This window comes from Coprinopsis cinerea, assembly GCF_000182895.1.
Source record: "Coprinopsis cinerea okayama7#130 chromosome 10 map unlocalized cont3.10, whole genome shotgun sequence".
In the NCBI taxonomy this organism is placed as follows: domain Eukaryota; kingdom Fungi; phylum Basidiomycota; class Agaricomycetes; order Agaricales; family Psathyrellaceae; genus Coprinopsis; species Coprinopsis cinerea.
In genome coordinates this window covers 2,165,417-2,193,410 of record NW_003307535.1, presented here as the reverse complement: position 1 = coordinate 2,193,410, position 27,994 = coordinate 2,165,417, and the positions used below count along the sequence as shown (strand labels likewise).

General features: G+C 52.8%; 12 protein-coding genes across 12 annotated transcripts; 7 read left to right on the top strand and 5 right to left on the bottom strand.

The window, feature by feature from the left end:
- On the top strand, window positions 1-3,331 carry CC1G_15364 (hypothetical protein; the record flags this gene model as incomplete). Its single annotated transcript, XM_002910411.1, has 4 exons — window positions 1-988; window positions 1,059-1,862; window positions 1,930-2,585; window positions 2,639-3,331. 4 exons carry the CDS (start codon window positions 1-3, stop codon window positions 3,329-3,331), a joined length of 3,141 nt encoding a protein of 1,046 aa, XP_002910457.1.
- Window positions 3,332-3,519: 188 nt separating this feature from the next.
- Window positions 3,520-7,797, top strand: CC1G_15363 (hypothetical protein; the record flags this gene model as incomplete). Its single annotated transcript, XM_002910410.1, has 1 exon — window positions 3,520-7,797. One exon carries the CDS (start codon window positions 3,520-3,522, stop codon window positions 7,795-7,797), a length of 4,278 nt encoding a protein of 1,425 aa, XP_002910456.1.
- A 1,501-nt stretch (window positions 7,798-9,298) lies between these two features.
- On the bottom strand, window positions 9,299-9,750 carry CC1G_15362 (hypothetical protein; the record flags this gene model as incomplete). Its single annotated transcript, XM_002910409.1, has 2 exons — window positions 9,299-9,429; window positions 9,507-9,750. The coding sequence occupies 2 exons, from the start codon at window positions 9,748-9,750 to the stop codon at window positions 9,299-9,301; spliced, it is 375 nt and encodes a 124-aa protein (XP_002910455.1).
- Window positions 9,751-9,856: 106 nt separating this feature from the next.
- On the top strand, window positions 9,857-10,896 carry CC1G_10881 (protein kinase subdomain-containing protein PKL/ccin3; the record flags this gene model as incomplete). The annotated part of the gene is made up of 3 exons (XM_001834511.2): window positions 9,857-10,117; window positions 10,168-10,559; window positions 10,617-10,896. The coding sequence occupies 3 exons, from the start codon at window positions 9,857-9,859 to the stop codon at window positions 10,894-10,896; spliced, it is 933 nt and encodes a 310-aa protein (XP_001834563.2).
- Window positions 10,897-11,344: 448 nt separating this feature from the next.
- Window positions 11,345-12,460, bottom strand: CC1G_10880 (hypothetical protein; the record flags this gene model as incomplete). Its single annotated transcript, XM_001834510.2, has 3 exons — window positions 11,345-11,958; window positions 12,056-12,102; window positions 12,450-12,460. The coding sequence occupies 3 exons, from the start codon at window positions 12,458-12,460 to the stop codon at window positions 11,345-11,347; spliced, it is 672 nt and encodes a 223-aa protein (XP_001834562.2).
- An 880-nt stretch (window positions 12,461-13,340) lies between these two features.
- CC1G_10879 (614/534 cytochrome P450) lies at window positions 13,341-15,740 on the bottom strand (the record flags this gene model as incomplete). Its single annotated transcript, XM_001834509.2, has 14 exons — window positions 15,593-15,740; window positions 15,414-15,532; window positions 15,311-15,345; window positions 15,186-15,248; window positions 14,979-15,119; window positions 14,802-14,918; window positions 14,719-14,746; window positions 14,484-14,665; window positions 14,235-14,411; window positions 13,989-14,171; window positions 13,793-13,925; window positions 13,616-13,727; window positions 13,407-13,542; window positions 13,341-13,361 (listed from the first exon to the last, which is right to left on the bottom strand). The coding sequence occupies exons 1-14, from the start codon at window positions 15,682-15,684 to the stop codon at window positions 13,341-13,343; spliced, it is 1,539 nt and encodes a 512-aa protein (XP_001834561.2). The 5' UTR covers window positions 15,685-15,740.
- Window positions 15,741-16,289: 549 nt separating this feature from the next.
- Window positions 16,290-17,088, top strand: CC1G_15361 (hypothetical protein; the record flags this gene model as incomplete). Its single annotated transcript, XM_002910408.1, has 3 exons — window positions 16,290-16,348; window positions 16,602-16,674; window positions 16,918-17,088. 3 exons carry the CDS (start codon window positions 16,290-16,292, stop codon window positions 17,086-17,088), a joined length of 303 nt encoding a protein of 100 aa, XP_002910454.1.
- Window positions 17,089-19,244: 2,156 nt separating this feature from the next.
- On the top strand, window positions 19,245-19,688 carry CC1G_15360 (hypothetical protein; the record flags this gene model as incomplete). Its single annotated transcript, XM_002910407.1, has 1 exon — window positions 19,245-19,688. One exon carries the CDS (start codon window positions 19,245-19,247, stop codon window positions 19,686-19,688), a length of 444 nt encoding a protein of 147 aa, XP_002910453.1.
- Window positions 19,689-20,027: 339 nt separating this feature from the next.
- On the bottom strand, window positions 20,028-20,810 carry CC1G_15359 (hypothetical protein; the record flags this gene model as incomplete). The annotated part of the gene is made up of 1 exon (XM_002910406.1): window positions 20,028-20,810. One exon carries the CDS (start codon window positions 20,808-20,810, stop codon window positions 20,028-20,030), a length of 783 nt encoding a protein of 260 aa, XP_002910452.1.
- Window positions 20,811-21,713: 903 nt separating this feature from the next.
- On the bottom strand, window positions 21,714-22,082 carry CC1G_10877 (hypothetical protein; the record flags this gene model as incomplete). The annotated part of the gene is made up of 1 exon (XM_001834507.2): window positions 21,714-22,082. One exon carries the CDS (start codon window positions 22,080-22,082, stop codon window positions 21,714-21,716), a length of 369 nt encoding a protein of 122 aa, XP_001834559.2.
- A 1,063-nt stretch (window positions 22,083-23,145) lies between these two features.
- Window positions 23,146-24,815, top strand: CC1G_10876 (golgi phosphoprotein 3 domain-containing protein; the record flags this gene model as incomplete). The annotated part of the gene is made up of 5 exons (XM_001834506.2): window positions 23,146-23,244; window positions 23,305-23,428; window positions 23,630-23,761; window positions 23,843-24,361; window positions 24,598-24,815. 5 exons carry the CDS (start codon window positions 23,146-23,148, stop codon window positions 24,813-24,815), a joined length of 1,092 nt encoding a protein of 363 aa, XP_001834558.2.
- A 1,788-nt stretch (window positions 24,816-26,603) lies between these two features.
- CC1G_10875 (hypothetical protein) lies at window positions 26,604-27,809 on the top strand (the record flags this gene model as incomplete). The annotated part of the gene is made up of 1 exon (XM_001834505.2): window positions 26,604-27,809. One exon carries the CDS (start codon window positions 26,604-26,606, stop codon window positions 27,807-27,809), a length of 1,206 nt encoding a protein of 401 aa, XP_001834557.2.
- Between the last annotated feature and the right edge of the window lie 185 nt (window positions 27,810-27,994).

Sequence of the window (27,994 nt, the reverse complement as noted above, 5' to 3'; positions counted from 1 at the left end):
ATGACCACGCCCACCGCGATTACCAACCACCCTTCGTCTTCGTCCAATGCCAACGCCACTGCACCTATTCCAGCCACGCAATATTCAACGACGACGCCAACGGCGGGAACCTCGATATCGGCGTATGGAGCGAGTAAAGGGTCGACCTCAACGCCGGATGGAAATAATAACGCCTCGTCGTCATCGTCAACGTCCAAAAGGCAAGCCGCCAAACGGCCTATGGAGAGGCGGAGAGTAGGGCGGCGGTCCTCAGCTGAGCCGCTCGTGCGCCTCGGCACGCCCTCGCGCGATTCGCCACTCAACATCCAGCCGCAAACCTCGCCTGTCTCCACGACCGACGCCCAGTCCATCTCCGCCGTCATTCCCTCAGCTAATGGTGGAGCAGCACAAGGCCGGCAACGCGCGACGTCCGTCGTCCTCCCCGAACCCGACAAACCGTGGAAGCACCCGAGCGAGCTGTTGTTCATCTGTAGGGACGACTGGCCGCAGGATATGATGATCTCGTATCTGACGCAGAACGTGTTCTCCGTCCCGCCGCGCGACACCCGGCCCACGCGCGTCTTTGCCTCTATCACCTCCCGCGACGGCACCACCACCCTTTTACCGAAAGGGTACCGCATCCCGCTTATGTTCGTAGCCAAGTTCCAGTGGGAGAGTCTCCGCCTCGTCCTGACCTCCTCCGACCCCGAGAAGGAGTGGGACGAGTTCAAATTTGATATCGTGCATTTGTCGAGGCTGTGTAGTCATTTGTTGAAGGCGGCGAGGAAGGCTGCGATGGAACTCCCGTACAACAGTCCGGCTGGTACGCCGATGAAGAGTGTGAAGGGTGATAGGGTGGGGAGTGTGGATAGGAATTGGAGGTTTGCGATGTTTGATCGGGCGTTGACGAGGTTTTATCGCAAGTGGATGGTTGGGAGGGAGTGGAGTCTTCGACGGTTTTGGGAGGATTATGGGGAGGAGGAGTATGAAGCTGATGTTTTGAAGCATGGTGCGTCCTTTTCTCTTTTCTACTACATCTTTATGCGAAGAGAACGATTTTTCTGATGTCGTGAATGTAGATTGGGCGCGTTGGGTCCTGAAAGGACATAAAGGCTTTTTGTTGACGAAGGAGGAGGTAGATAATGGGATTACGGCTGAGCAGTTTATGGCAGGTCTTGGGCAGGTTGGGGGCAAGTGGGTGTGGGATAATGATTTGTATGTGCAGGCGCGGTCGATTGCGATGGTTGGGCATACGCAGGCCCAGCGTCAAGTCGAGCAGCAACCCCAGACGAAACAGGAACCTGTTGCGTCTACTTCGATTACGGCACCTTTGACGGCGGGTCCATCCTCTGCGACGACGACTCGGCCAACCACGACGACTCAACCTGTGACAACGACGATTCAGCCCCCCACGGCGACGACGACAGCCTCCGTAGCGGCTTCTTCACCACTCTCGAGTGTGCCTATTTCCCCTGCGGTAATCTCTGCACCTGCTTCGCTTTCAGTGGGTGATGCGGGTATGAAGCGTGACGAGATTATACGTGTTAAGCAGGAGGAGGGTGAGGGAGGTGTGGCTGGGCTTGTGCGGGATGCGGATGGGGACGGGGACGGGGATGAGGATGCGGATGCGGATGCGGATGGGGATGTTGAGATGGAGGATGTCGGCACTGCGAATGGCGCGGAGAGTACGGTCGTGACGAATGGCACGACGACGACGACGACTGCCACTCGGAGTATGCAGGTGGATGCGACTGCCACTGCTGCTGCTGCGGAGAAGGATAGGGATAGGGATAGGGATAGGGCCGAGGGGATGCAGGTTGACGGAGGAGTAGGAGCAGGAGCAGCCACTCTTGGGTCTGGGTCAACCGCTACCATCGCGAAGGGTGCGTGTTTTGTCTTTCTGATTCTTTTTAAAGTGCATATATTGACTATTCTTTTGGGTGTGTGTAGATTCTACGATTACGACTACTACTGCTACTCCTACTACTTTGAAGAACTCGACAACAACTTTGAACTCGACTGCGACTCAAGGCGTGGCTACGACGAGTGGGTATAAGAGTCAAGGCACGACTGCGACGACGACTACAGCCGCGACGAACGAAGCCGCCACTGCGCGTCTGAGTCCGATACCTGGATTGTCGATTAGCGAGGGGCCGCCTGTGGACGAGGCGTTGTCTGTTCAGAAGGCACCTGTGGACGTGCCCATGGCTGCATCTGTTGACGCGAGGATGGGTGTGGAGAAAGCACCTGTCGACGCGAGGATGGGTGTGGAGAAGGAAGTGCCTGTGGACGCGTTGATAGCGGGGGTGCCAGAGGAGGATCACGGGATACCTGGGTTAGGGTTATCTTCTCGTGCTGCATCGTTGTCGAGTAGGATGGGTAGTGGCGCTGCGTCGGCTTCGGTGGCGGGTGCTACGACGGCATCCAAGTCTACGACAACGACAACGACGGTGTTGGGCAATAAACGACCGCGAGAGGAAGGGGGAACGACGGAGACGGACGTTAATCGTGGTATGGCGCGTGGTGGGGAGGGTGGTGTGAAGGAGGGTGGTGTGGAGGAGAGGGTGAATGAGAAAGAGGGCGAGGGAGGAGAGGATGGGAGGGTTGTGAAGAAAGCCGTGTTGAGGGTGGTCGGTCGAGTGCTGATGCCAATGGGAAGGAGGGTCGACCACACCACCGAAGAAGCATCGACGACGGCACGAGCGAACTCTCTACGATTGCGGCAACGAATGGAACCTCTTCGACGACACCTCCGAAAGAATCGTCGACGACTGCGACAGCGAAAGAAGCGCCGACGACTACGGCTCCGACTACGACACCGCCGGAAGCACAATCGCAGACGACGACGACAACGCCACCTGTCGTTCTCCCGCCTAGACTGGCTGCGTCGACGAGGATTGCGTCGATGGGTATGTCGTTGGCTACTGCTAGGGAGAAGGCTGCTAGTCCGGCTGGTGCGTCGGGAGGTGCGACGGCTGGTCTTAGTTCAGCAGCTGGCGGAGGGACTGTTATTTCGAGTACGACGACGGGTGGTACAGCTCCTCAAAGTGGCGGTTCGGGTATTGTTGTGGCTGGACGGAGGATCCCTGTGGGGTATGCTGTGCCTAATACTGCGGGAGGGGGTGTTGCAGGGTATGGAGGTGGTGGAGGAGGAGGGTATGGAGGGGGAGCAGGAGCAGGAGGGGGGTATAATGTTGTTGGGACTGGTATTTCTGCGTATGGGTCGCAAGGTGCGTGGATAATGTTTTTTGAGGTGGATCTGAAGGGGCTGATTGGGAGCGTTCTTTCGTATCCTTTTTTCTTGCATATGAATATGCCTATTGCTTCGATGTGCATACGGGCATGTCTGTGACTATGACGTGCATACGGGCATATCGACGACTGCGACCTCGACGTGCGCGGACTACATCACGGCCTACGACTAACTACATCACGGCCTACGACTAACTACATCACGGCCATGAACGTCTGCGACCTTGCCACACGCGAAAACAATACCCGCCTACGACTCGCCATACGCTAAAACAATATCCGCCTACGATGTCGACAGGCACCAACATCGTGGCGTACGGCGTGGCGAGCGGGAATCATACGCTGTATGGAGGGTTTGGGACTATCCCTGGGTACGCGACTTCGCCTGTGCCGTACGTGGCTACTGCGCCTGGGTATGGGGGGTCTCCGCATGGGTACCATCCGTCTCATTCTCATGGGTATGGACATTCATCTGGGACCCCTGGGTACACGCCTTCTGGTACACCGGGAGGATACACTCCGTCTGGCACACCAGGGTCTGGCACGCCTCCCTACGGACCGACAGTTGTCGTGGGTACGACGGCTGCTGCGTTTAGAGTTGCGCCCGCTCCCAGTACTGGTGCGAGTGTTGGTGTTGAGATGGGGCCTAGTGTTGAGGAGGAGGATCGGAGTGGGGAGGTTGTACCTGGGAGGGTTAAGAGGGAGAGGGAGAAGGAGAAGGGGGGTGCTAGAGAGGGGGGTGAGAGTAAGAGGGGAGGCAAGCGAGGAAGTGGAGGGAGGAAGACGAGGAGTCGTAGTCGGAGTAGTACTGCTGCGTCTAGTCCTATTTCTGGTGCGGCAAGTCCGGGTGCGTCGGCGCCTAGTCCTCTTTCGGGGAGTCCGCTTTCTGCGCCCAGTCCGCTGTCGGTGCCTAGTCCTCTATCCGGACGTGCTTTGTCGGTGTCGGAGGATGGGTCGAGGTCTGGGTCTGGGTCTGGGAGGTCGACGCCTGTTGCGGGTGTGAAAGCTGCGCTGGAGAAGGAAGGAGAGAAGGAGAAGGACCGTATTTCTGGTGCGGCAAGTCCGGGTGCGTCGGCGCCCAGTCCTCTTTCGGGAAGTCCGCTTTCTGCGCCCAGTCCTCTGTTGGCGCCTAGTCCTCTGTCTGTGCCTAGTCCTCTATCCGGACGTGCTTTGTCGGTGTCGGAGGATGGGTCGAGGTCTGGGTCTGGGTCTGGCAGGTCGACGCCTGTTGCGGGTGTGAAAGCTGCGCTGGAGAAGGAAGGAGAGAAGGAGAAGGACCGGGAGAAGGAGAAAGAGAGAGCGGTTGCTGGTGCGGAGAAGGGAGCTTCGATTAGGACCGCATCGACGGCTACACCATCCATCGCGGCTTCATCAACACCCGTGGCAGCTACATCAACGTCGACGACGACTATATCTACGGAGAAAGCACCATCCACGACGACGGCACCATCCACGACTGCCCCACCCAAACTCTCCAAACCGCATCTATCAGCTACGCAGCAATTACGAGCGAAGCCTGTCTTACGACGTGATTCTGCTAGTTCGAGTTCGAGTGGGAGTGCTGGAACGGGTGGTGGTGGTGGAGGTGTGAGTCCGACCCCGCCTGCTAGTGCGTTGGTTGCTAGTGTTTCTGGGAGTTTGGGGGGTATGGGAGGACCGAGGTTTGGGCGTGGTGGTGGTGCTGCGTCTTCGAGTTCGAGTATGGCGGTGGCAGGTGGGAAGGGTTTGGGTGGGGGTAAGGATGATGGGAAAGGCATGGAGAAGGAGAAGGATACAGCCGTCGGCGTCGATAAGGAGAAAGAGAAAGACGCGGCTAAGGAGAACGATAAAGACGGGGAGAAGGAGAAGGATAAGGAGAGAGAGAGGGAGGACGAGGGTGTGGATGTGAATATGGATGTGGATGTGCAGGACGACGCTGGGGCTTCGACTGCTGAGCCGGATGAAACGACTTCTTCGAAGTTGGGTGTAGCTCCAGGCGCCGCTGCGAAGCCAGATACCACCGTTACCCCAACTTCAGCTCAACCCCCAGCCACGTCGACTTTGAGCGCGAATCAACCCCCCGCTACGTCTACTTCAGGTCTAGCGACCATTACGACTTCAGAGCGTGCTGGTGCGAAGCCTTCGACGCCATCTACTACTGCGAGTGGGCTTCGAGTTTCGGTCACGGCTTCCCCTTCGACGTCGAGTGTCCGTCCCTCAGTGTCTTCCTCCACTACAGGTGTCCGATCTTCAGCCGCCTCCACTGGCGTTCGACCCGCAACCTCATCCACCACTGGTGCTCGTCCCTCAACCTCCTCCCCCACTGGTGTTCGACCGACGTTGTCTTCGCCTTCCACGACCAGTCTCCGAACTTCCCCGCCCTCAGCGTCGAGCGGTATCACGACCAACGCGATTGACGATCTCGCCCGGTCACTTGCGGGCCAGTTATCTGCTTCATTGGGTGATGTGTTGGTTAAGCAGGTTGTGGAGGGGTTGAGTGGGGTTGTTAGGGAGGGGGTTGAGAAGTTGGGTGGGGTGGGTGATGGCCATGGTGGACGGGAGGGAGCAGCGGGTGACCAGATGGACGTTGATGGTGATACTTCCCGTTCATCGCGATTGGGTGAGGAGCTGAGGGGTGTTGTTAGGGAGGAGGTGCGGGAGGGTGTCAGGGAGGACGTTGCCGGGGTTTGTGGAGGTGTTTTGAGAGGGCAGAGGGAGGAGACGGATAGAGTGATCGAGGGCGCTGTTGAGAAAGCTGTGAGGGCTGTTTTGGAGGGGTGTCTCGCTTCTTCTGCTTCCGATGGCGCGAAGCGTTTGGAGTTTTCGTCCTCCTCGTCTGGGTCATCTACGTCGACGACTGCGATAACCACCACTGAGAAGACTGTGGAACCGGAAATCGCCAAGATTTTTGAAGCGTTGCTCGGTCTTTTGGAGGGCAATTCGATACTTCGGGCGCTGGTTGAAGGCTGGGGGAAGGAGGTTGAGAAGGGGCTCGGAGCTATCCTCGACAGCTTGAAGAACGCGGGGGAACGACGGGAGGAGCGGATGGACGTTGATCGTAGTGTGAATGCGGACGTCATCAAGGAGATCGTAGGTTCCTTGAAGGGGTTGGTGGAGGAGGAAGTTGTGGCCGGTGTTGATCGACTGCGAGCCAGTTTGGAGAGGGTGGGGGATGGGGAGGAACGTAGTGTCAGAGGAGTTGGAGTTGGATGGGAAGACCTTCGTGGTGCGCTGGAGAGGATTGAGAGGAAGGTTGATTCTGTGTTGGGTGGAGATGGGGGGCGACATGGGTTTGATTGGAAATGGGGGAGAGATGAGGAGAGGGCGTTGAGGGAGAGGGAGATGGGTTTGCAGGTTATTAAGCGTGTGGAGGGTGGTGCGCAGACGGACGAGACGTGGCATGAGGAAGAGGATGGGGAGGGAGAGAGGCCGAGAGGGAGGCCGTTGGAGGAGGATTTGACGATGGTGGATGAACCGCCTTTCGAGGAGAGGACTGGTTCACGACCACGATCGCGAGTGGACGGTGGGCCGAGTCGATCAGGAGGAGGGCCGAAACCAGTGCTCGTGCGTAAAGTCATGGACGTGATGAGGAACATGGCGGATATCCTCGAGTTTTCTTCTGATGGGAACGATGTGGAGTATACGACGACGACGTCGGCCAAGGGCAAGGGCAAGGAGAGGGAACACGACCCGTATTCGATTGTTCGTTCTCCGTCTTCGACTTCGACCTCGACGACTCGTGTTTCGACTGTTGCTGCTGCGAACAACCTGGTCTCGAACGTCAACGCGAACAACGTTACCACAGTCCTCCTCCCTACACTGCGTGACGAGCTTAGGCTGATAAGGGAGGAGATTAAGCTTTCGAGAGAGGAGCAGCTTGCGAGTGAGAGGAGGAGTCGAGAGGAGATTCAGGCGTTGCGGTTGTTGCACCAGGCCGAGGTGGAGAGTTTGGACAGGAGGATGAAGGACATGGAGGAGAGAACTCGTGTTGAAGTCAGGAATGCTATTGAGGAGGGGAGGTATAGGAGTCGGGATCGGGATCGGGGTGATACACTTGAACGCAGAGGCGATAGTGGTGGGGATGTGGCGGCCGAGTTGGAAGAGTTGAAGAGGCGGATTATGTACCTCGAGTCCCAGACCCAGTCGCGGCAGGGTGAGGATCGTGATATCCAGATGTCGCCGCAGATGGAGAGGGGTAGGCAGAGGGAACGGTCGTCTTCGATTGCGAGTTCGTCGAATATGAATATGGAGCGGGAAGGTCAGGCGTCTGGTTCGAATGGGTACTATCACCCTCATCACCAACCGTCGCAACAGCAACAACAACAACAACAGCGTGACTGGGACCGCCCGCCTCCTCTACCCACGCGGCACCACAATGGGTTTGGGAGTGGGTTTGGGAGTAGTATTCGGAATTCGCTGTTGAATGGAGGTGGTGGAAGTGCTTCGGCTCCTCCGTCGAGAAGGCCGTCGAGTGTGTTGGGGGATGATCCTGTTGTTGGGGATGGTGTGGATGTGAATCAGCCGTTGCCTGTGAGGAGTCAGAGGAAGGTTATGATGGCTCTTTCGAGAGTTGGGCATGAGTCGTAGTGGTGATGTGGGATTCTCTCCTTGAAGGGGTATGTTGGGTCGTGATTTCTGGTGCGTCTTTCGTGTTCTGCATTTGGGGAGGTCGATTGTTAATTGGTTCTTTTGTTGATGTAGACTTAGTTGATCCTCTTTGCCGCTGTCGTCAATCATTTTACCTACGTATGGTTCTCTTCGTCGCCGTACCTACTCGCATTATGATTATTCTTTCCGTTATGATTACCCGTTTTCCACATTCGACTTTTGTTTCTTCCTTCGTCCTTTGTCTCTTTGGTCTTTTGTGAGTGTGTATAATTCCCGTTTCTGTCTCGTTTTCTTTTTTCTCTTTCAGCCTGAATGTAGCATGCATTACTTCCATTCAACGTCGCATTGGCGATATAAATTGGCTCAGAACCCGTTTTCTAAGTTTCGGTGGAAATGTCGGCGATGAGGAGAGCACTTGAGGAAAGACCGTTTTCGGTGAGAATATACGATGCCGTCGCAATCTAACAGCTAATGTTCGTCTGTAGGGGAATGAAAGGTGATCGCATGAACGTATTTATCTCATACTTAATGCTGTACGATGTCGCTCCAGAAGAGGCGAGCAGCAAGCTCCAGACGCTCAATCAACGAAGTCTTTCCAGCGCGAGCGAATGGGACGACAGTATTAGCTCTGTCAGTGCTTTCCGATGTCTTTCGTTGGCCACTCTGAGGTGTGTGTAGTGTACTGGTTGACGTCGTCTGGGTCTCTTCGATTATACGGCAGATAGAGTTTCTCGGTGCTCAAGATCATGTTTCGGAAGTAGTATTTGGGGCTGACTCAAATGTTGGGATCAAAATAAGTCCTATACATGAAAGCACACCGGAAATGCTGACAAAGTAATGTTATGTAATAATTATGTCAGCAATAAACCTCCCTTTTCGGAATCCTCACGCGCGGCAAAATCCCCACAGGCCCGTGTACGAGCGAAAGCCCGCCGCAGGCGGGCGCCAGCGAGTACACAGCAATTATTTCCCCGCCATTCCTGTGAGTGGAGGGCGAAGCCCGACCCTAACCACCGCCCCTGTGCCGAAGGCACGGGCAAGCGAAGCTTGTAGTGATTGAAACTGAGAGCGAAATTACATAAGGAAAACATGAGGGCAGGAAATCGTCGACGACGCGTCGTCGAGAATCCAGGTTGACCAGAGCCCACACAATCGCCTCCCCATCATCGCAAACGCTGCCATCGGTGAATGACTAGGCGACGCAACCGGCCTGGATATACGACTGGTCTACGACGGGTGGGATCATGATGTTGATCTCGCTCCGAGTGTGCGACTGGCTAGATGCACTGGTGTGCGTTGTGTTGCCCGTTGGTCATGGAACCGTTGGGCAGCGTCTGCATCGTCTCCGGAGTCCGCGTCTACAAGGATCTCATCGATAACCTCAGACCCAACACCCACCCACCTGGACATCACCTCGATTGCCCAGCGACCTAATCAATCACCTCCACATCGCAGACGTAGGTCCACAGGTACACAGCGGCTAGTAACTGGCGATGAAACCGGCCTGTGCATCGTCTGGTCCTCGATGGGCGGGAAACGTATCCCCTCTGAAATCGGGGCCTGGACGGATGTATGGGTTCGCGTGTTGTCGTTGTCCGTTGGTCGCGTTGCCTTAGGACCTGCACAACAACTAGAGGTGCCTGGTCAGCACACAGCTCATCGGAGCAATCGATGTGTCGGAATCTCACCTCCTCGGAAGTTGAAAACCTCAAGATGGGTCGTGGGACGTAAGAAGGAGGAATCGATGACGACGGCGATGGAGATGGAGATGGCGATGGAGATGGCGAGGTGGGCTATAGGATGGTGTTCAGTAGGTCGTCGTACCACAGCATCTACGGATGAATCGATGTAAGGCTTCACAAGCGTTGGAGTCGTAGAGTAGGCTGACGCTAACGGTTGGGCGAACTGTACGATGCGATGTGAGGTATGCATCCCTGATCTCCGAATTGATGGACCCAAGTTGACCGACGAGCGCCACTTGTGTGACTTGAGCTTGAACCTCGACCACCACCTCTTTAGCATCACCCATACTCAGCAGATGTTCTCGACGCTACTGATTCACGACTGTGTTGTCGGCGACGGAGCGCGCACGACATCGATTACTCTCAGACCCTCGCCCTCTTTCCCTGGCGCCGTCTGGTTTCAGCAAGATCGGGCGCAACCAGCCCCTGCCACATGGGGACCGAAGGATCCCTCGAACTTTGACGGAACCCTCGAACTTTCCCTCGTCGAACGCATCTCAGAGGGCCGAATCGGCGTAACCTACGCTGCAGACGTCGTCTCTGCTGTCACGGCGGCTGTGATGTCCGGTCAACATTACCGTCCACCCTTTGCCTCAAATTCGCAAAGCCGGAATTCAGCCGCAGCCTGGCGCGAGAGGCTTGGTTCTATGAACAAATGTCATCTCTCCAGGGTATCTCCGTGCCCCTTTATTTCGGTTTCTTTACCTCCACTGCGCCAGATGTCGCGGCCGACTTTGGATTCGAGCCTTGGATGGACCGGAAGGTTTTGTTCGAGGATACAGACACGATCCCAGACAACATCGACCAATATCCTTCCGCGGACTGGCTAACCGACGACGTACCCGAAAACGACGACCAAGAGATATACGAAAACCCACCTTCCAAGCTGGATTCACCCTGGTACAAATGGAACCGGGATGCCGCCAAACCGACGATCTCTGTTCTCGTTCTCGAGCTGCTTGGCGAGCCCTGTACCGGATGGAAGACGAAAGCAGACAAGTGAGTGCGCACACGTTACAATCAAGACTCGCCCTCACTCAAAGGTTTGCGTTCCAGGCAGGCTGTCAAGGAGGTCATGGATGATTTGGCTGAACTTGGCGTGATGCACGACAACCTCACTCCTTGGAACACACTCGTGTTCAAGCCCTCTCCACACGGTGAGGCTCGTCTATGCCCTCGGCACAACGTCGTGCATCCCTGGAGGATAATCGATTTCGACCGTTCGACAATGGCAGATCCTAACAACCTGAACGAATACGGCAGGCGTATGGTTACCGATACGCAATACATACTGGATAACATCGCGGTGGAATTTGAATTTTGGGCGTGGCAGTAGGATTGTTGGGTAAGTTTAGGCAGGGTCTATACGGGTTTCCCTTGAATCATTGTTCATTCTCTTTCATTTTTGTCGAAGATTGGACGTTGCCCAGAAATTAGAATATCGCGGTCGCTCGTGGTTTGTTCACGATTTCACTGTAACGACACGAATACACTCTTTGACAATATCTCTCATTTATAATTTATTTTTGCGTACGGTGCCATGTGAGTCCACCAGCCGGGCTTTGAACTTAATCTGAAGTCCATGTAGCTGGACCAGAATCACAGCTCACTGCGTGATCCATCGACAATTCTTCATCTTCCTGGGGCCAACTTCAAGCCTCGAACTCGGCGCTCTAAGCCCCGAGGGAGGTCTGTCCTGACTCAGTGCCTACTATATAACCTGAGTGTCAAATATATTCCTGGGCTTTTCCTGATGGATATCCTCTTCTCGAAATCCTCGACACTCAAGCCCTGCACAAAGTCATCTCATCCTCCTCCAAACCACTCTCCTCCTTTCCAATCCAATATATCGAATGCAAAAAAACCTTAAGAGTAGCAGGAAACACCGCACAGTGCTCCTCACGCACAACCCTCTCCCCGTCTCCCAAAAGCGTCGACTCCACCTCCCGACCCACTGTGTCCCTCCCCCGAGACCGTAGGTCTTTCGTACGGATCCATATACAATGGATAACTCGGTGGGATTTCTCCTCAGCGTCAACCCGCGCCTGGGGATTTGGTATGTAATCCATGAAAGTTCCGTGGAAGAACCTGATGTGTAGAAGGGCGTATGGGAGCCCTGTGAGGAATAGATGGCGCGTTGGTTTCTCTTTGGTGGAGGAGTGGAAGTGGATTGTGTAGGGGAGTCCTGATTTGTCTCTGTGCCGACGACTCGGAATCATCGTTGTCATTGGAGGTTGGTGTGATTGTGGTTGCGGCTGTGACCGTGAATCTGCGGGTGGGTCATGGTTCTCGTTCTGCCTTCTGTGTTCTGCCATTCTGCTGTCTTGGTGTGAGGTCGACATGATTGATTGAACTGATTTGGTGTAAGGCTTCACGAGCGTTGGAATGGTAGAGTAGGCTGTCAATGAACGAATATGGGTGCGATGCGATGTGAGGTATCGTTTGTTCATACGAGGGAAGCGTATATATATACGCCTTCCCCGACCCGGACCCACACCTAACCAACGCGCCACTCAGGACTCGGATACAGCAGCTTGACGAACTGTATGGAGACCGTTGCCAGTGGGACTTGAACAACGCAAACTATAGCTCTACATACTACTGCGGAATAAAGAATGAAAATAAAAGGGGTGCTCTGACTTGGAAGCCCACATTCAAACTTGACCTTAGTTACCTCCAGTTTAACGACGTCCACACCGAGTTGCTTGAACCCTCCTACCTTGTCTGACTAGTACTAGCTACACTCGTCGAAACACAAAAATACAATTAAAAATGAATACCTTGTGCCATGTGGTATAACCGTATTGTCTCAAAATTCTCCGTCATATTTATCAACTGCATTCCGTCGATTCCATTCTAAATGGTTATACAAGGACGGCGGTTACGCACCTGGGTGGCATTGAAGGTCTTTCGCGACCGCGTTGATCGTGCCGAGACGCGTCGCGTCCCTCGTCGAATTTGGTGAGGCGTTTTAGTCCGCTAGATACGTAGGTACATGGACATCCCAGGCTATCTAGGGGCGGGAAACGCGGAGAATGCATACCCTTATACCTAAACCTCCGACAGTGGTAAAGCGTAGAGTTGCTGTAGCTGTCTTTGGGCATACTAAGAAGGCGCTTATAGGAACGGTCGATCGAGGTGATCGACGGGCGCTTAACAGGTGCGCGTCGCGTCGCGAGGCGAGACGAGTGAGAGGTTCTATTTAGGTCAGTATGCGCGTAGTGCGGATATAAGTTACGATGAGAGGCATTAAGCATTAAGCTTTAAGTCTTACTGCTACGAGAGCTTCAAGTCGTGGAACGATTCACGAAGTGAGGTCAACCCAGCCCCGTTTCGGCAGGGTCAATGGGTTCCGCTAGGAACATAACTGCGATATTCACGCCCTTGGATGGATTAGTGGCTTCTTCGTTGTCAAGACATTACTGCCATTGCTCAAATAGAAGATCAACGGAGGAGGTACCAACAAATGAGAGAACAGAGTAGGTATAGGTATAGAATTACATACATACAAAGCAAAACCAAAGCAATAAAAATACACTGTGCGATGAATCAGACTTCTGCGTACCCCAAATTGTCTAGTAGTAACAGACGTAGCAACGAATGTGGATATCCAAAATAAAGATAGAATAAATATCACCGGGTGCCCTGATACCTCGAAAGATTAAAGGAATGTGTCGGGCCAACGAAATCAAAATGTTGGAGGGTCCGTAGTCAGAACTTAACTAAGCAAAGTCGGTCCTTTACTTGCGTCGTTTAAGGACGAGAGGTACGCGCACAGGACTATATATCTGGGTCAGCCACCTGTATCAGGAAACCAAAAAGAGAATGAACTCACGCATAAGTCACCTCGCATTTCACATTCAAAATACGAGCTTTCCTCTGCTCAAACGTCTCATGTGCGAATTGTGGTTCTTCCTTCAAGAAAACCTCATATTGCAACAGAGTGGAGGTCAGAACCGCAATGGCTTCAGTTTCAAAGAACCTAGGATAAGAAAGGGGCAAAATCTACGTCAACACCCGTGCCAACGTCAACTGGAAAGGAGGAGAGCACTTACTTCCGACCAAGACAGCTCCTAGGCCCCGCACTATACGAGAGGAACGCCTCCCGCGGCCATTCACCCAAGAACCGATCCGGGTTGAACGAGTCGCAATCGTCCCAGTATTTAGCTAAACACCCACGCAAAACACCGTCAATAACCTCGAATCAAAGTTAGCAACGAGCTTGAACTCACGATTATGATGGGTAGCAGGGATATTGACAGAGATGCACCCGCCCTTGGGAATAGGGACAGACACCTTCTCGCCGTAATGGTTTGTGGTATGAAGGACCGTGTCTTCCTGCGCCTTCTTGGGCAATTCAATAATCTGAAGGAAATCAAATCAAGAATCAGCATCTGCGAAGCCAGATAATTAGGTGGTGGAACGTACGGGAGGGAAGTGTCGCAAAGTCTCGTTGATGAACGCCAAGCACCGCGTAAGCTTAGGCATATCCTCATACGTCGGTGTATGTCCCTCGGGAATAACAGACTTGATATGATCATATAGCTTCTTCTGTTCCTCCGGGTACAGCGCCAGAAAAGCAAACGCGAAGCCAAGCGTATGGGCTGCAGTCTATTATCACAGAGCCAGTCAGTTAACCATCATAAGCAGTGTGAGTGACGGTAGTGTACATACCTCGTGTCCAGCCAGCATGAAAATGAAGACGTTGCCCATTAGTTCTTGGTCTGTCAGGCGGTTAGGATCGTCCGCTGGGAGAGTAACGTTGTTCTCGACGAGGGCAGTCATCAAGTCATGACGTCCCGACGACTTCTCGCCCGTCGAGCGCTCTCGAATCATCTCCTGCATGTACATCTAAACAAACGATGTCATGTAAGACACACGAAAAACTGAGTTTAGAAATAGGTAGGGATAAGTAATACGCACCCCCATCTCTTTGAACGCCAAATCGATATCCGCGAGGGACTTGCTGAGTTTGTACGCCCAGTTGGGTAGGATGACCTTGTAGATGAGGTGACGAGAAACGACGTGTAGGGCCTCCTTGACAGTGTACTTGAAGCCCGGCGGTGCAACGACGTCGTTCTTCCATGTCAATTTCTCGCCGAATCCTAAGAGTAAGGTAAGCCTTCGTCGGGGAATGGTAAGAAAGATTGAATCGTACCAGCCTCTCCAATCACGAACAATGCGATCTACATGGGTGAGTTAGCATTCGACTCCATAGGGGTTTGAAGACAGGCGACTTACGAGGACAGTGGTATCGACGATATGAGGTACTTCAACCTCATCTTTGTGTTCCCAGACGTCCCTGAAGAGATCATCCATGATTCGAATAGCAGCTTCCCAAACAAGCTTATTATTTCTCTACACCTGGGTTTCAGCATCCTCCCTCTGAGAATATGCAAAATCCAAACGAAGACCTACGTCGTTGAAAGCAGGCGCACAAACTTTCCGATACTTCTTCCAGTCATCACCCTCAGCAGCGACGATATTCTTTCCATAAAAAGTGAGATGACGATAGAATTCCATGGGTTTGGGGAATCGAGACCGGTATGTCGTAACCTCCTGTCAATGCAAAACATGGTCACCATGTTAGTGAAACGCGAAAAAGGTCGGAAGTATTGAACGCACCTTGGCGGCGTTGACATCGGCGATTTGGACTGTGTAGTTTTGAGCGGGAGAGAGAATGGAAATCTGGGTATTAAGGGCTCAATCATTAGAAATGTTGGTAGTACATCAAGGATGTCGAGGCGTACCAAAGGATAGACGTCGGTTTTGAGTTCGTGGAAGACTGCGGAGCGGAGTAGATCAGAATTCGTACTCCAGAGCGCCCAGAGCGCAGTGAACTCGAACACCTACTCTTATGCTTCCATCTAAGCTGGTAACTCTTTCCAAATGCGATATAGCGCCAGGCCGGAATAAATACGATAGCTGGTATACACCCATACCCAAGGAGGAGATAGTCGACGGGTGAAGACCTGCCAATCACTGTCAGCCGAACTACACCTGCCACAGCACAAAACAGGAAGTCCACTCACCCAACACTCTTCCTCAGCTTCCAAACATTGAACACCACCCTACCAGCCCACAACAGAAGGAAAGAAGCGGAGAGAACGACGAGTGAGAGCATCGAGTCAGAGGTTCGCTAGGGAGACTTCGAAGTTGGGGTTGGAAGGGGGAGGGGTATCTAGGAGCGGCCTTGAAGTTCCACATCATAGATACGGCACCCATTATGTACCCACCACCCATCCATCCAAGAGCGCCGGACAAGGCGCAAAGAAAAAAGAAAATTCGCTGACAAAAAGCTGTAGATCCCAAATCGTTGATGGCAGTGACGCCCTGGCGCCTGGCGTCTTCCTTCAAACTTGATGAACCATCTAACGAGCAACAGCCACCCACCAGAAAAAGCAAAGAGATTCATTATTCAGAAGCAAGGGTTCCAACTTGAAACACACCCGTACCCGCAGCGAAAACCTGGGCGGTGATGGGGGGTGCCAGAAATGTGACGGAATCGGATCGAGACCGTGTGCTCCTGCGGGAGCATCAGTGGGATTTGGGGCATTCCGACGATACCTCTGGGCGCGGCTGATGCTCACCGACTCGCTATCTAGAGTATGGAAGCAGATAGCGAGGTGCTGTATTTGATGCCACTGATACTTTGTAACGCATTCTGTTTCGCAAAAATCAATTTGATGACCACCTGATTGATCGTCCGCCATTCCGTCCCCGGCTACTATGGCTGCCCAGGGGAAGAAGTCCAACGAAGAAACTTACTCGAATTACTTTCAACGTGTGTGAGTGTAGAGATAAGATGTCATCAGAAATACTCAGGCATCCTGGGGTATGACGCTCCTCTGAATCGAGGCTCGAGCGCTGTTCAGCGTTGCATCAATCACGCACAACAACAGTGCACTCGCAACTTGTCGGGGTCAAATCGGCGTGAATGGAGCCTGCACAGCAAGACCGTATATAGTTCCTTGGGATGGGAGGTGGTGCCTCCACGCGGGTGCATCCTTAGAATGATATTCAATGATTTTCCGGGTTTAGTGCCTATGTACACCAAGATCTTCGTTGCGAGCTGTGCGGGTTCACCGCAGCTAACACGTCGAGAACTGGTAAGGTGAGTCATAATGAAGAATGAGCAATTTCAGAGCTTCTCTCTCAGATCGCGACCTCTCCGGCTCGTTATAGCAACAGGCTATATTTGTATGTCTCCTCGCTCGTGATAACTCATTGATAGTGCTAGGAATAGATGCATAGTTGGAAGGCCCGCACTTGAGCAGCGGTTCTAATGATCTCTGTTCATTATGAATAAAGGCCGGAACTCGTTTGAATCGGTCGCGAGTGAGGAAGCATTTACCAGAACAGCCATCCAGCCCCACTGTCCACGATCCATCGTGACATCACCCGAAATCCTTTCAGACCTCCACTGCGATACCAAGGCACATTCTCCGACCCCACTATCTCCCCAATCCACGTACCTGCTTCTTCGTCCATTCCGATATCAAGCCACACTGCGGCGTCGAGCCAGTGAAAGGTTTTAAGGGTGAGGAACCAGGGGCGCCTGGAGGACGGTTACCCCGGAGAACTTCGTTACACCCTGACTGGAGGGTAGACATCAAGCGCCAAGATCACATACCCCATCTCAGCGAACCTTTTCAGGACTTCACAACGTCAAATATCGCCTTCGGCACAGGTATTCCCACTATCATTTCTGAGCTCGTCACATCACATCCGTATGTATCAAAGTCCTGTCAATCGATTTCTTGGGCGCTCATCATGAGTATCAGGACGGACCCCTCAAACCCGGCCTAGGAGGCGATATTGTTCCAGTGTGACGTCTGTCCTCCGACTTGGAAATCATTCTCTCAAGCTCCTTTCAATCTTCGAGATAGGTAGGTGTGCCTTCATGTACTTAGAACGAATCAGCACGGCCGGCCGCAGGCTTACATTCCGTCATGCACAGCGTCGGACGCCCATCTCGGCATTCTAGGAGTAGTATTTTGGGTCGTCGGAGCGAGAGATACGGAATTCAAGTTTATCTTGTCCAGTGTCTTCCATCGTCCCTGCCTTCTCGCGAGAGAGCGCCCAAGCCGGCTGCGCTTACGCTCCCAGAAATGCGTAAGCGCGGAAGCAAAATAAGCATCGGAGTCGGGAACCGGATGGGGAAACTGTCGGGATTGGGCGCATCAATCGCGAATATCAGTAAGCGAAGCTACATATCAGCCGTGCTCTGCGCCTGGCAATAGGGGAAGAACTTTTTTCTGAAGTTCTGAGAGGAAAGGATGAGACTGGACATTCCAAAGCGTGCAGTGGATTGAAATCCAACATAATCAAACCTCTTAAAGAATTGTTCTTGCTATTCGGGGTGGCGCAAGCTGCGCCGCACCAGCCTTTTTAGCAAGCGCCGCGGCGTCTGAAATGGCCGCATCTTGAGCGTTCAACGTAGACGGGGTTTGCTTACATAGCTTTACGAGTCGGAAACTATCGGCGATATCTTTCCCTGCGGGCTAGTATCTGAAGCCACTAAGTTTACGAAGAGGTGTGCAGCTGTATTCCAACCGAGTCTTCGCCAGGGCTCAGCACCGCCCCAGTCCACTCAAGTGAATCGTCTTAACCTGGAAAGCTAGAATGCCATTTGGGAACGGTAGGTAGGTATGTAGATAGGCATGGAGTCACAAGAGTGGTGTTTGATGATCGCTTAGTACTAGTTAGTCACTTAAGTAGTCTCGGATAACAGCGTTCGAGGAACGGCACTCGCTCATTAGTCGAGAGCACAGCTCCTCGAGGAACGTCGATCACTCGATTTTAATTTTTGAGGGAGCACTATACGTTTAAAGTTTAAACGATAGGAACGAGCACCGCCCCTGCCGCCTTCCGAAGCAACACGTCTTAACCTAGCAACGATACCTTCGAATGCAAGGACAAACGCACAGCTCGTCGCATACCCGTTTATTCTCAGTCATGAGTGCTGTACACACAGTGTGTACATACGTTCAACACCATCGCGTGGGAAGGACTGCTGGACCCACTTTCTCTGCCGTTGCTATGAGTGACTATAGTACGGCTTGCGTTGTGAGAGGGGACGATTATCAACCGGGCATTCCATTGCTCTTCAACGATCCACGCCTCGGAGAGCCATTCGACTCGATCAATGGCGTACCTTTCCGCAGAAAGGAAATCATCTAGTAGCGCATACTGGAGTCGCTACCGTCGGAATCGATGTCGTCGTGACAAGTTGTGCTTGGTTCTAGTAGGGCCACATTGCTGAGATCGACGCCTGGTAAAGTAACCCGGAGGAAAAGGAGGGTTCTTGACCAGGTATATAATAAGAAGGTCTGGCCAGAGTGGATGAAGTGCCAGCACTAGCATCTCATCTTCAAATCTCTCTCTCCCGTCCCCGCACTGTTCTCTCTACCACGCCCCTGCCGCCACTTCGACTTCTACCGCATTATTTAATTAACAAATCTCAGAATGGACATCGAAGACATTATCCGAGTCGTACAGAATCAAAATCACCCAGGCTGGTGTATCGTAACCTTCAGGAGGACCCGGCACCCCAACAGCTCGACGGACCTACACGGGGTGGAAGTCTACCTCGGATGTGGGGATAGGCGAATTCCACTATGGAGGCTGGACGACATCCGGGACTCAAAAGGACAGAGAAAAGTTATTTTCAGTGACATAACGATGGAAGCAATCCAGTCTCCTCGGCAATTCTGCTGGCTCACATCGGACCGCCGGAGCCTAGTAGTAGGCGTCAAAATCCAGTATATCTATGAAACTGCCACTTGGGACTCCTTCAGGGAGGTTAACTTTGAGGGGGTTTCTGAGAGAATCATCGCTACAGATCGCAGGGGCGGACTACCTTGGTCTGTTCCCGTTGTCCACAGGATTCGAATTCCTGATGAACAATACGCACAATTTCGATGGTTGGTGCAAGTGGATGCTGCGCTGCCTTACTTATGGTATGGTGACAGTGATAAGCCTGTTGGATACCACGAGAACCACAGTGGTGATATTTCCGAATGGAAGATCAGCATCGACGGTTCGCAAATTGAAAATGGGGAGTATGTGTGGGCGATTCTGTCTGCGATCATTATTTTGGTCAAGGAGCAATGCGACGCGGTTTAAGGCCGCGCGCAAGAATGTCTTTTGTGGCTTCAGCAACAAATACACTAATGGAACCTTCCTGTATCATATAGAGTATCATCCGGGTTTAGATCTGTCTATGTTAATTGAAATGGCTGTCGATGTTCGAATCAATCATGTTATCTGTGTGTGATAACGTACCCCTACAGGTACCTGTTGAATAAGTCGAGACTTGAAGTATAAAGAACGGGGAAAACATCTATTTCATTGAACGAGATGGGTATTAAGGATGGATTGAGTACGATATGAGATGATGAAGCCCTAGTATAGGATGTCTAAAAGGATAAGGGAGTGACAGGAGGAAAAGACTCACGGAAGGGATCAAGAATCTGGTGCCGAAGAGCGAGGGGAAGCTCTATTCCTCTCGGCATGCAGACGGTTCAGAACGCTGGGATGCACAAAGGTCCTCCGACGCCTGTCGACAAAATAACTGGAACTGAAACGACCCATAACGAAAATAAACAACGTGATGGCAACTTCCCAAAGCCCATCCAGCACGGTGTCCTCCAGCGCCTCCAGAATCCATCGCCGCACATCCCGGTCCCACCGAAGCACAACCAAAACTTCCCCATCAAGACCATCCTTGAATTTCATAGTCGCTTCGTTGCGCTTCCTGCTATGCGTCTCCTCGACGATGTAAGCCTCGGGCTGATAGTAAACGGGATCTGCTGGAGCTCTCCCGTCCACCAAGTTGAAATAATGGATAAGCGTCACTCGATCCGAGGTCGCTCCAGGGTCAGTCATGTCTCTTTCACATTGGTAGAAACGATATGCAGGACCCGAGAGTATCATATCCCATTCAATGAAAGAAGCGGCGATCCAGACGTCAAACCTGCCACGCCAATGGGTGCCCAACAGCGTTAGGATCGCGAGCGTTAGCTCCCTCGGGCGGCGGACGTCTACCAACCGGACGAACGACTGGCCTCCCTCGATCCGGCCTCCCTCGATGCAGAATATCGGTGTCGTCTGTCCGATGGGGTATAAGACGGTGTTGCAGATGTTTCCCGGAGCGCTTGAGACGGTGCGGGCAGGGTACCTGGGTTCAAAAACGTACGTGTGTGTGGCGCTGTGCTCAGAAACCAAAGTTGGAATGGCGAGGCTCATTAATAATTATTGCTTGATTTTCTGGGTCTTGCTTTGCGGCGATGATTGAATCTGAGTCGTGGTGTGTAACTGTGTGTTTCGGACTCGCGGTTTGCTACTGGACGGTACTAGATGGAGCCCATGCGCCTATTTATAGCGTGTTAAATTCCTTTGTGGGCAAACGCTTGGACTCGGGCGCTTTGATCTCCTTTGCTACACATTGACCACTGGGGCACCCCTGGGCCCTCACCAAAAGACCGGTGGTGAACCGTTGGTGAACCTCGTGGGAAAGCTTGCTTAAGCGCCCAACGTCCAACGTCCAACGCCAAGCCTCGAGCGAACGAACCTTGGGTACGTAGAATCGAGGCGTTGTGTGAGTCGCTTTGTACATTTGTAGTCTGGTAGAGGCTAAAATTTGAAAGGATCGGACCCGTGTACTTACATCCGTATACTACTGCGTTCTGAGACTCGGGCAGGCTGCTATTCCGCCGACCGGTTTGGGTAGGCTACGGACCCAACAGTATTAGATAGCATCGATGACTTGGCTGGGATCGTAGTCTCCACAGCCCTGGTTCTTCCAACCCCGCAAAGGTAAGTTCCTTGCATGGGGGGACGCGCGCTGTCGCAAAGCTCGCCCATAAACTGACATGAGGAGTACACGACGAGGAGGCGTTCAAAATGATGCAACCGTGACCCCAAGCCCCGTATGTAGGAGAGCCATTTTCTACCTTCTGACTTCTGATGTGGGAGCCAAGTAGAAAATCGTAGTTACTGCGAGCAACAGATGCAGATGCAAGACTTTACAATCAAAGAAATCTGTGACGCAGTTCTTCGGCATCTCGCGAGCCTGGGGTTAGCTTCAGCAGCTGGTTTCGCAGAGAACTCCAGTACTTTCATGCCAGGTTGGTACTGAGCGGGTAAGTTTTATTGTGGCTGGTAGTAGCTCGCTGGATTCATCGGATGTGCTCCGAGTCCCCCGCCGTGTGGGACATGGTGGTGACCGCCGGTGCTCGATCCTTGCTGGAACTGGTGCGCACTCGGTCCTGCGCTTTGCGCTGAAGGATACCGATACGCCGTCCGAGCCGCGGGTACAGGCCAGCCCTGTTGTTGGTGCTGTTGCTGTTGCTGTTGCTGTTGCTGTTGCTGTTGCTGTTGCTGTTGCTGTTGCTGTTGCTGTTGCTGTTGCTGTTGCTGTTGCTGTTGCTGTTGCTGTTGCTGTTGCTGTTGCTGTTGCTCTTGCGCACCGACGTTCTGACCCATCGTCCCGGCGCCTTGCAGCAGATTCACGAACATCTAGAAAGTGACAAGTCACAACACCGTAGCTAGCTTGAACCGTCTCCCTGTATTTCCAGGTCTCCAGCGGGGTAGCCAGGCTCTAACGGCGTGTACTCAGTCGGCGACAGCATCGCTTTCGAGGGCGACGAGACGCGGTGACGAGACGAGATAGGGGCGTATTGATCCGACAGTCCCGGTGTTTGATCAGCGTGAGAACGCATTTGTTCTCCGCCAGCAGCTGCTGTTCGCGCGAGCTGAGCTTGGCCACGACTCACGGGTACCTGCTCAATTCGGCATTCCAGGTATGTTTTCCGCTTGTCCTAACCTTTTCACTATCTAACCTACTTCTCAGGAAACCGTACGTCTTTAAGACTAGAAAACAGGACTATAAACTAAACCATTGAGCAGATTTAGGGACGGTACAGGGGCAGATGCATCGTTAAAACCCACATTTTTGATCTCGAAGTAACCCGAATTGCAACTTATACGCCAGCCTTTGACAAAAACGATCAACACCAGCTAAACAACTAGAACGAGAAGCACTATGTCGAACGGGTACGCTTACCCCCTCCCCCTCGAGCCACGACGAGCAACAGCAATCTGATGGTTATCTCCTCCCCTCTCCCCTCTTCGTTCTTCTCGCAAATAGGGACGCCTCTTCAGGTCTTCAACGGCGCCGAGTCGCGAATTCCTCATCGGGAAATGGGTCGAGCTTTAGAGACGAAGACGATGATGATGTGAAGAGGACGAGGATGTCGGTGTCTAGGGCGAGTACGAGCGAGGCGCCAAAGTATCATGCTGGTGAGCGGGCGTTCGGTTGTCCTGTCTCTTGTGTGGCGGAAAGCTAACTGGAAAGGCTGTTTTTTCTTCTTCATTTACTCTGCATCTAACTGGCCTTGGACGATGACCACAACGTTCTCCCACCGCCATTCGACGCTCACCTCGCGCCGATGTGTAACCCAACCCCGATGACCGCTGCGCCGGCTATACGACCCCGCCTCTGCTGCGCATCCCACGTCTGCATGGTATTACAGGCTCGGCGTTCGAAGGAGGCTCCAAGATCGCGTTCGACCCTCGAGATATGGAGCAGGCCGCCGGCGAGGAAGCGAGGGTAGGAGGAAAGCTGCCTAAACTCACGATCATGGAGGAGATTATGCTTTTGGCTGTTAAAGACAAACAGGTGTGCCTTTTCTCTCTCTCCGGTTTATTTGTGAGGTCCTTATGCGATGATGTTGTGTAGGGCTACCTGTCGTTCTGGAACGACAATATCTCGTATGCGCTACGTGGCTGTATCTTGATTGAGCTTGCCCTCCGAAGGCGGATAGCGTTGGTCAGGGATCCCAATCGTCGACGGGTGACGCCAGGTTCGTAGTTTGCTTTTAGGGTGTTGGTGTGATCTGATGAGCTTGCTTCTTACCCTCTACCTTGGACGCTGTGCTCTTTGGATGGACGCGACGCCCTCAACTTGATCGACGACTTGCACAATACGCTTACCCAATCTTCGGCACGTCTGTTGCTTGCGCCCGCCCCAACCTCGTGCAATACACGACCACCTATTTGAACAGGCGAACGAATCGTGGAAGTGATTGATGATCGACAAACGGGGGAGACGATTTTGGATGAGGCGCTGCGGTTGATGAAGGGCCAGCAGGACATCGAAAAGCTAAGCGTGAACACTTGGATCGATCTCATGAGCGGTGCGTCTCCCTATTCCTCGCTCACTCCCCCTTCTCCCTCTAACTCCCACCAACAACGCTTTACTAACCCCACCTTAACAGGCGAAACATGGAACGTAATGAAAGTCGGCTTCCAGCTCAAACAAGTCCGCGAACGTCTTCTCAAAGGTCTAGTCGACAAAGGGATCCTACGCACCGAAAAACGTAATTTCCTACTCTTCGATATGGCGACGCACCCACTGGCGGACGTGCGCGCCAAAGAGAGCGTGATCAATCGGGTGGTGGCCTTGTTGACGAGTACGACGAGTGCGATTCCGCCTGTGGCTATTAACATTCCGCCTGCCGACTCGCGTGGCGGCTTGGGTGATGGTTCCAGTTCAGGAGGGCTAGGAGGGGGAGGAGGAGCAGAAAAGGAAAAAGATACCGTCCAGTGCAGGGTGACGCGTACGGTGTGTATGGTGTGTGCTGCGTACGCGGGGAGTGTCCTTGATAATGCGTTTGGGAGGCTTGGATATGAGGATAGGGAAGCTGCGTTTGGACGGTGTGATGATATTTTGAGTGAGTTTTGTGTGTGGCCGTTTGGTGTGCAGGAAGGGAGTGGGAGTGGGAGCGGTGGGTTTGGTGAGTAGATGTTTCGTTTTTGGTCTCTTGTCTCGTGCGTGGTTGGGTGGTTTAGCTGACCGATGTGTTTTTTCTCGCTTTTTTACGCCTTCCTGCTACTGTTTGCCTGCTCTCGCCACAACGACTACGTCGCTCGACATGTTCCGAATCGCCCACCCCTCCCTCGCCGCGTCGATTCACACCGCCATCCACACACAACAACAACATTCGTACCTTCACCAACCAACTCACCACAGGCTCCTCGACCCCCTCCTCCGCCTCTGCAGCCTCCCGCCGCGCCTCGCTCGCCAACCGGATCGCGACGGGTGGCTCGAACGACCCGTACGGTCGGGAGAGTGTGCTTGGGTTGGTGGCGGAGGCGAGGAAGGAGGCAAAGGGAGGGGAGGATGATTTAGGGTTTGAGCTTGTTGCTGGGGTGTTGGAGGTTTTGGGGCGGTTGGATTCGTTGCTTTAGGTTTTAGGTGGGAGGGTTTTTAGGGGGTGGGGTTTCGTAGGGAGGGAGGAGGGGAAGGGGAATGGGAATGGCGGGGAAGGGAGACGGTGGGAGGAGGGGAGAGGGGGGAGGGGGGAGGTGGAGAGGAAGTGTTGTGGTTAATTATTAATTCCTTGTTTTTTGACGTTCTATTACTTTCTCTCTATTTGTATGTTTCGATTCTCTTACGGTTCAGCTTTTTTCTTTTCTTTTCTTTGATTTCTTTTTTCTTGCGTGAATTGGAATAATGAGTATCTTTTTTATTGTGTGTGTGATTCTAGATTCCGAGGCAGCGTCGTCGAGGCGTTCCTGCGTCAACGGGGGAACCACTGATATGCCTGTGTATGCACTACCGATATGTCTTTGTGAGCACCGAATTTAGGATCGTATCCGAAGTCGACTCAGCGAGTGGACCGTAGTAGCGTTAATAACTTGAATGGAGGGGTTCAGTGCTCAGTCGTCGTTTGGGAGCTTCCTACATCGAGCATGTAGGTCCACCCAAAGCTGGACACACACAGGCCGTCCGTGATAATAGTAGGCCTAAAGGCTATCATAGCCACTGCTGCTAGTACTACTAGTAACTACTAGACCCCTAGGACTGGAATTTTCGTGACTTGACGAGCCGGGATTCAAGGTTGCTCGAGAGGACGGGAGTGGTAACCTGGTTGCTCGAGAGGACGGGATTGGTAACTGGTTGCTCGAGAGGACGGGGGCGCAGCGCCGCGGCCCCAGTGTGGCCCCTTGGAGCATTCAGACTTGAAGCGTCAAGCGTCAAGTTCGAGGGGGTCAGTCAGGTTGTCAGGTCGAGTTTTTGGATCGACGCCGGCCCCTCGAAAGCTGTGCTATAGATTGAGATTGAGTAACCAGTTCTGATTCCGCGGTTCACATACACACCCCGGGCCCTTCGTATCGTTAACTAGAGCCTAGTAGTAGTTGGTTACTACTTGGATGGAGGAGTCGAGTGTTATCACTGAGTATTAACCGGGGGTCTGACTCCGTCGGTCGCTCTGTCGTTAGAAACTGATTAGTGACTTGGATGTCGGAGGAGTCGAGTTTTTTTTTTTTGGGGATCGACGTCCCTCGAAAGCTGTGCTATCGCCCGACTGAGTACACACCTTCTACCATCGTTGTCGTTAGAGCCTGGTTACCCCGCTGGAGACCTGAAAATGCAGGGAGACGGTTCAAGAGCTAAGGAGTCGTGACTTGTTGTCGATCATCCCGTCATTTTACAGGTGTTCGTTCTCAGCGTTCAACTGCTGTTGTGGGTTTCGAAGATACTATGTAGCCTCGCTTTAGCGGCGACAGAATCGAGACTAGGACGAGCTGTGCGACTAGGACGAGATGTGCACTAACTTCTTTGGTTGTCAAATCTAGGTACTAGTGCGTATTCTCAAGCTCGGGGATATGTGTTCGCTTCATGACTCCTAGTACGCACGCGTTCCACCTGGGCAACGGAGGACGACTCGTATCTCAATCGAGGCCTTTCAAAATTCACGAAGGGCTCTGAGATTCGAATCATCTGAATTTGTCCTTGGGATGAGTATGTGATGTATGTAGACGAAACGCGCCAAGGGAGACTCTCTCTCTGGAAAGGTATATAAAGCCTATCGTCCATAGCGAACTCTCCCTCAAAGCAATCGATCTCTCTCCGACACATTCAAGAATCAAGCGAACTTCACTTAAGAACATCTACAAGTTTATTCTCTCCAACGCAAACCTCGAACATTTCACTCGACGTTCAACAGTATCACCTTCAAGTTCAAGCTCAGAATGGATCAGCAACAGCAGCAACAGCAGCAGCAACAGTGGTTGGCCGCACAACAAGCTCAGGCTCAGGCTCAAGCTCAAGCTCAGGCTCGGGCACACGCTCACGCTCAGCAACTCCAACAAGCTCAACAACATCACCAACTCCAGCATGCTCACCAACATCACCAACTCCAGCATGCTCAACATGCTCACCAACAGCAACAGTGGCAACAGGCTCAACTCGGGCAATACCAAGGGCAGCCCATTTCAAGCTGGCACGGCCAATACCCCCACCATGCACCAGGATCCGCAATGCACCCATCACAAGTCGCAGGGTCAAGCAGGAACCCTCAGGCTCAGGATTACTACTACGGCTCGCAAACGCAGCCTTTGCATGGAGCGCATATGGGCCACCAAACCCCGCACAGCTATGCCTCTTACCCTTTGACGACGCATCAAGCCAGTGGCCAGATTCAAGGACAACCTCAACCGGATCGGTACCAGGAGGGATGGCAAAGCGTTGACCGGCGCCTAAAGTCCCAGGCGGTATTTCGGATCCATGCAGAAACCATTATAGAGGAGAACAAGTATGCAATCTTCAACTGCGATGTCACGGTCCTCGGGCGCAAGGTCCTCAGATTCAACACAAAATCATCGAGTGCCAACAACGGATCGTTCGTTACAAACATGGTGCCTGCAAGGGGTTCCGAGTTTTCTGATAAGGAGGACCTCAATTTGCAGTTTGAATGGCCCGCTTGGATGCTGGGTGATACACAACCTAGGGCATTTCCACAAATCTCATCCACACATACGGATGGATGGGTCACCCTCGCTAACTTCGTTAAGGTACGCGTATGGGACCAGCGGTTGTGCTTCCAAGTAGACCAACCCGGAGTCAGCCACATGTGGTACGGACGATACCACAATGAGATACTCGAGTTCACGTGGATCGACCGAAACAGAGATAGAAAGGTAGGGTCTTTTCAAATGACTTCAGCTGGGTATCTATTGGAATACCTTACTGGGATCCAGCTGGATGCGAGGGGGTATCAAATGGGCACCTTTATGTGCTATCTTTTCTTGGCACTCTTCAGGCCATGGGCGTGGCACGATGTGCCGGAAACGACAAACGATAATTACTACAGGAGCAAATACCTTCTCTATAGCAACTACAACGTGTTGCTTGTCCCCTCCCTCCCCGCCAATTTGGCCGCCTACCTGCCTTTCTGAGTACTATGCATTATCGCAGCTAGCTCGAGTGTACATACGACGTAACTGAACATCTCCATATCAGTACTTTCTGTAATCAAGTCCGATGAAATGACAATGGATTGCTGTTTGTGTGAACTTTGGTCGTGTAAAGAAAGCAACGCCTGTTTGAAGAGTAATCAATGAGGGCAGTTTCCCGGACGACT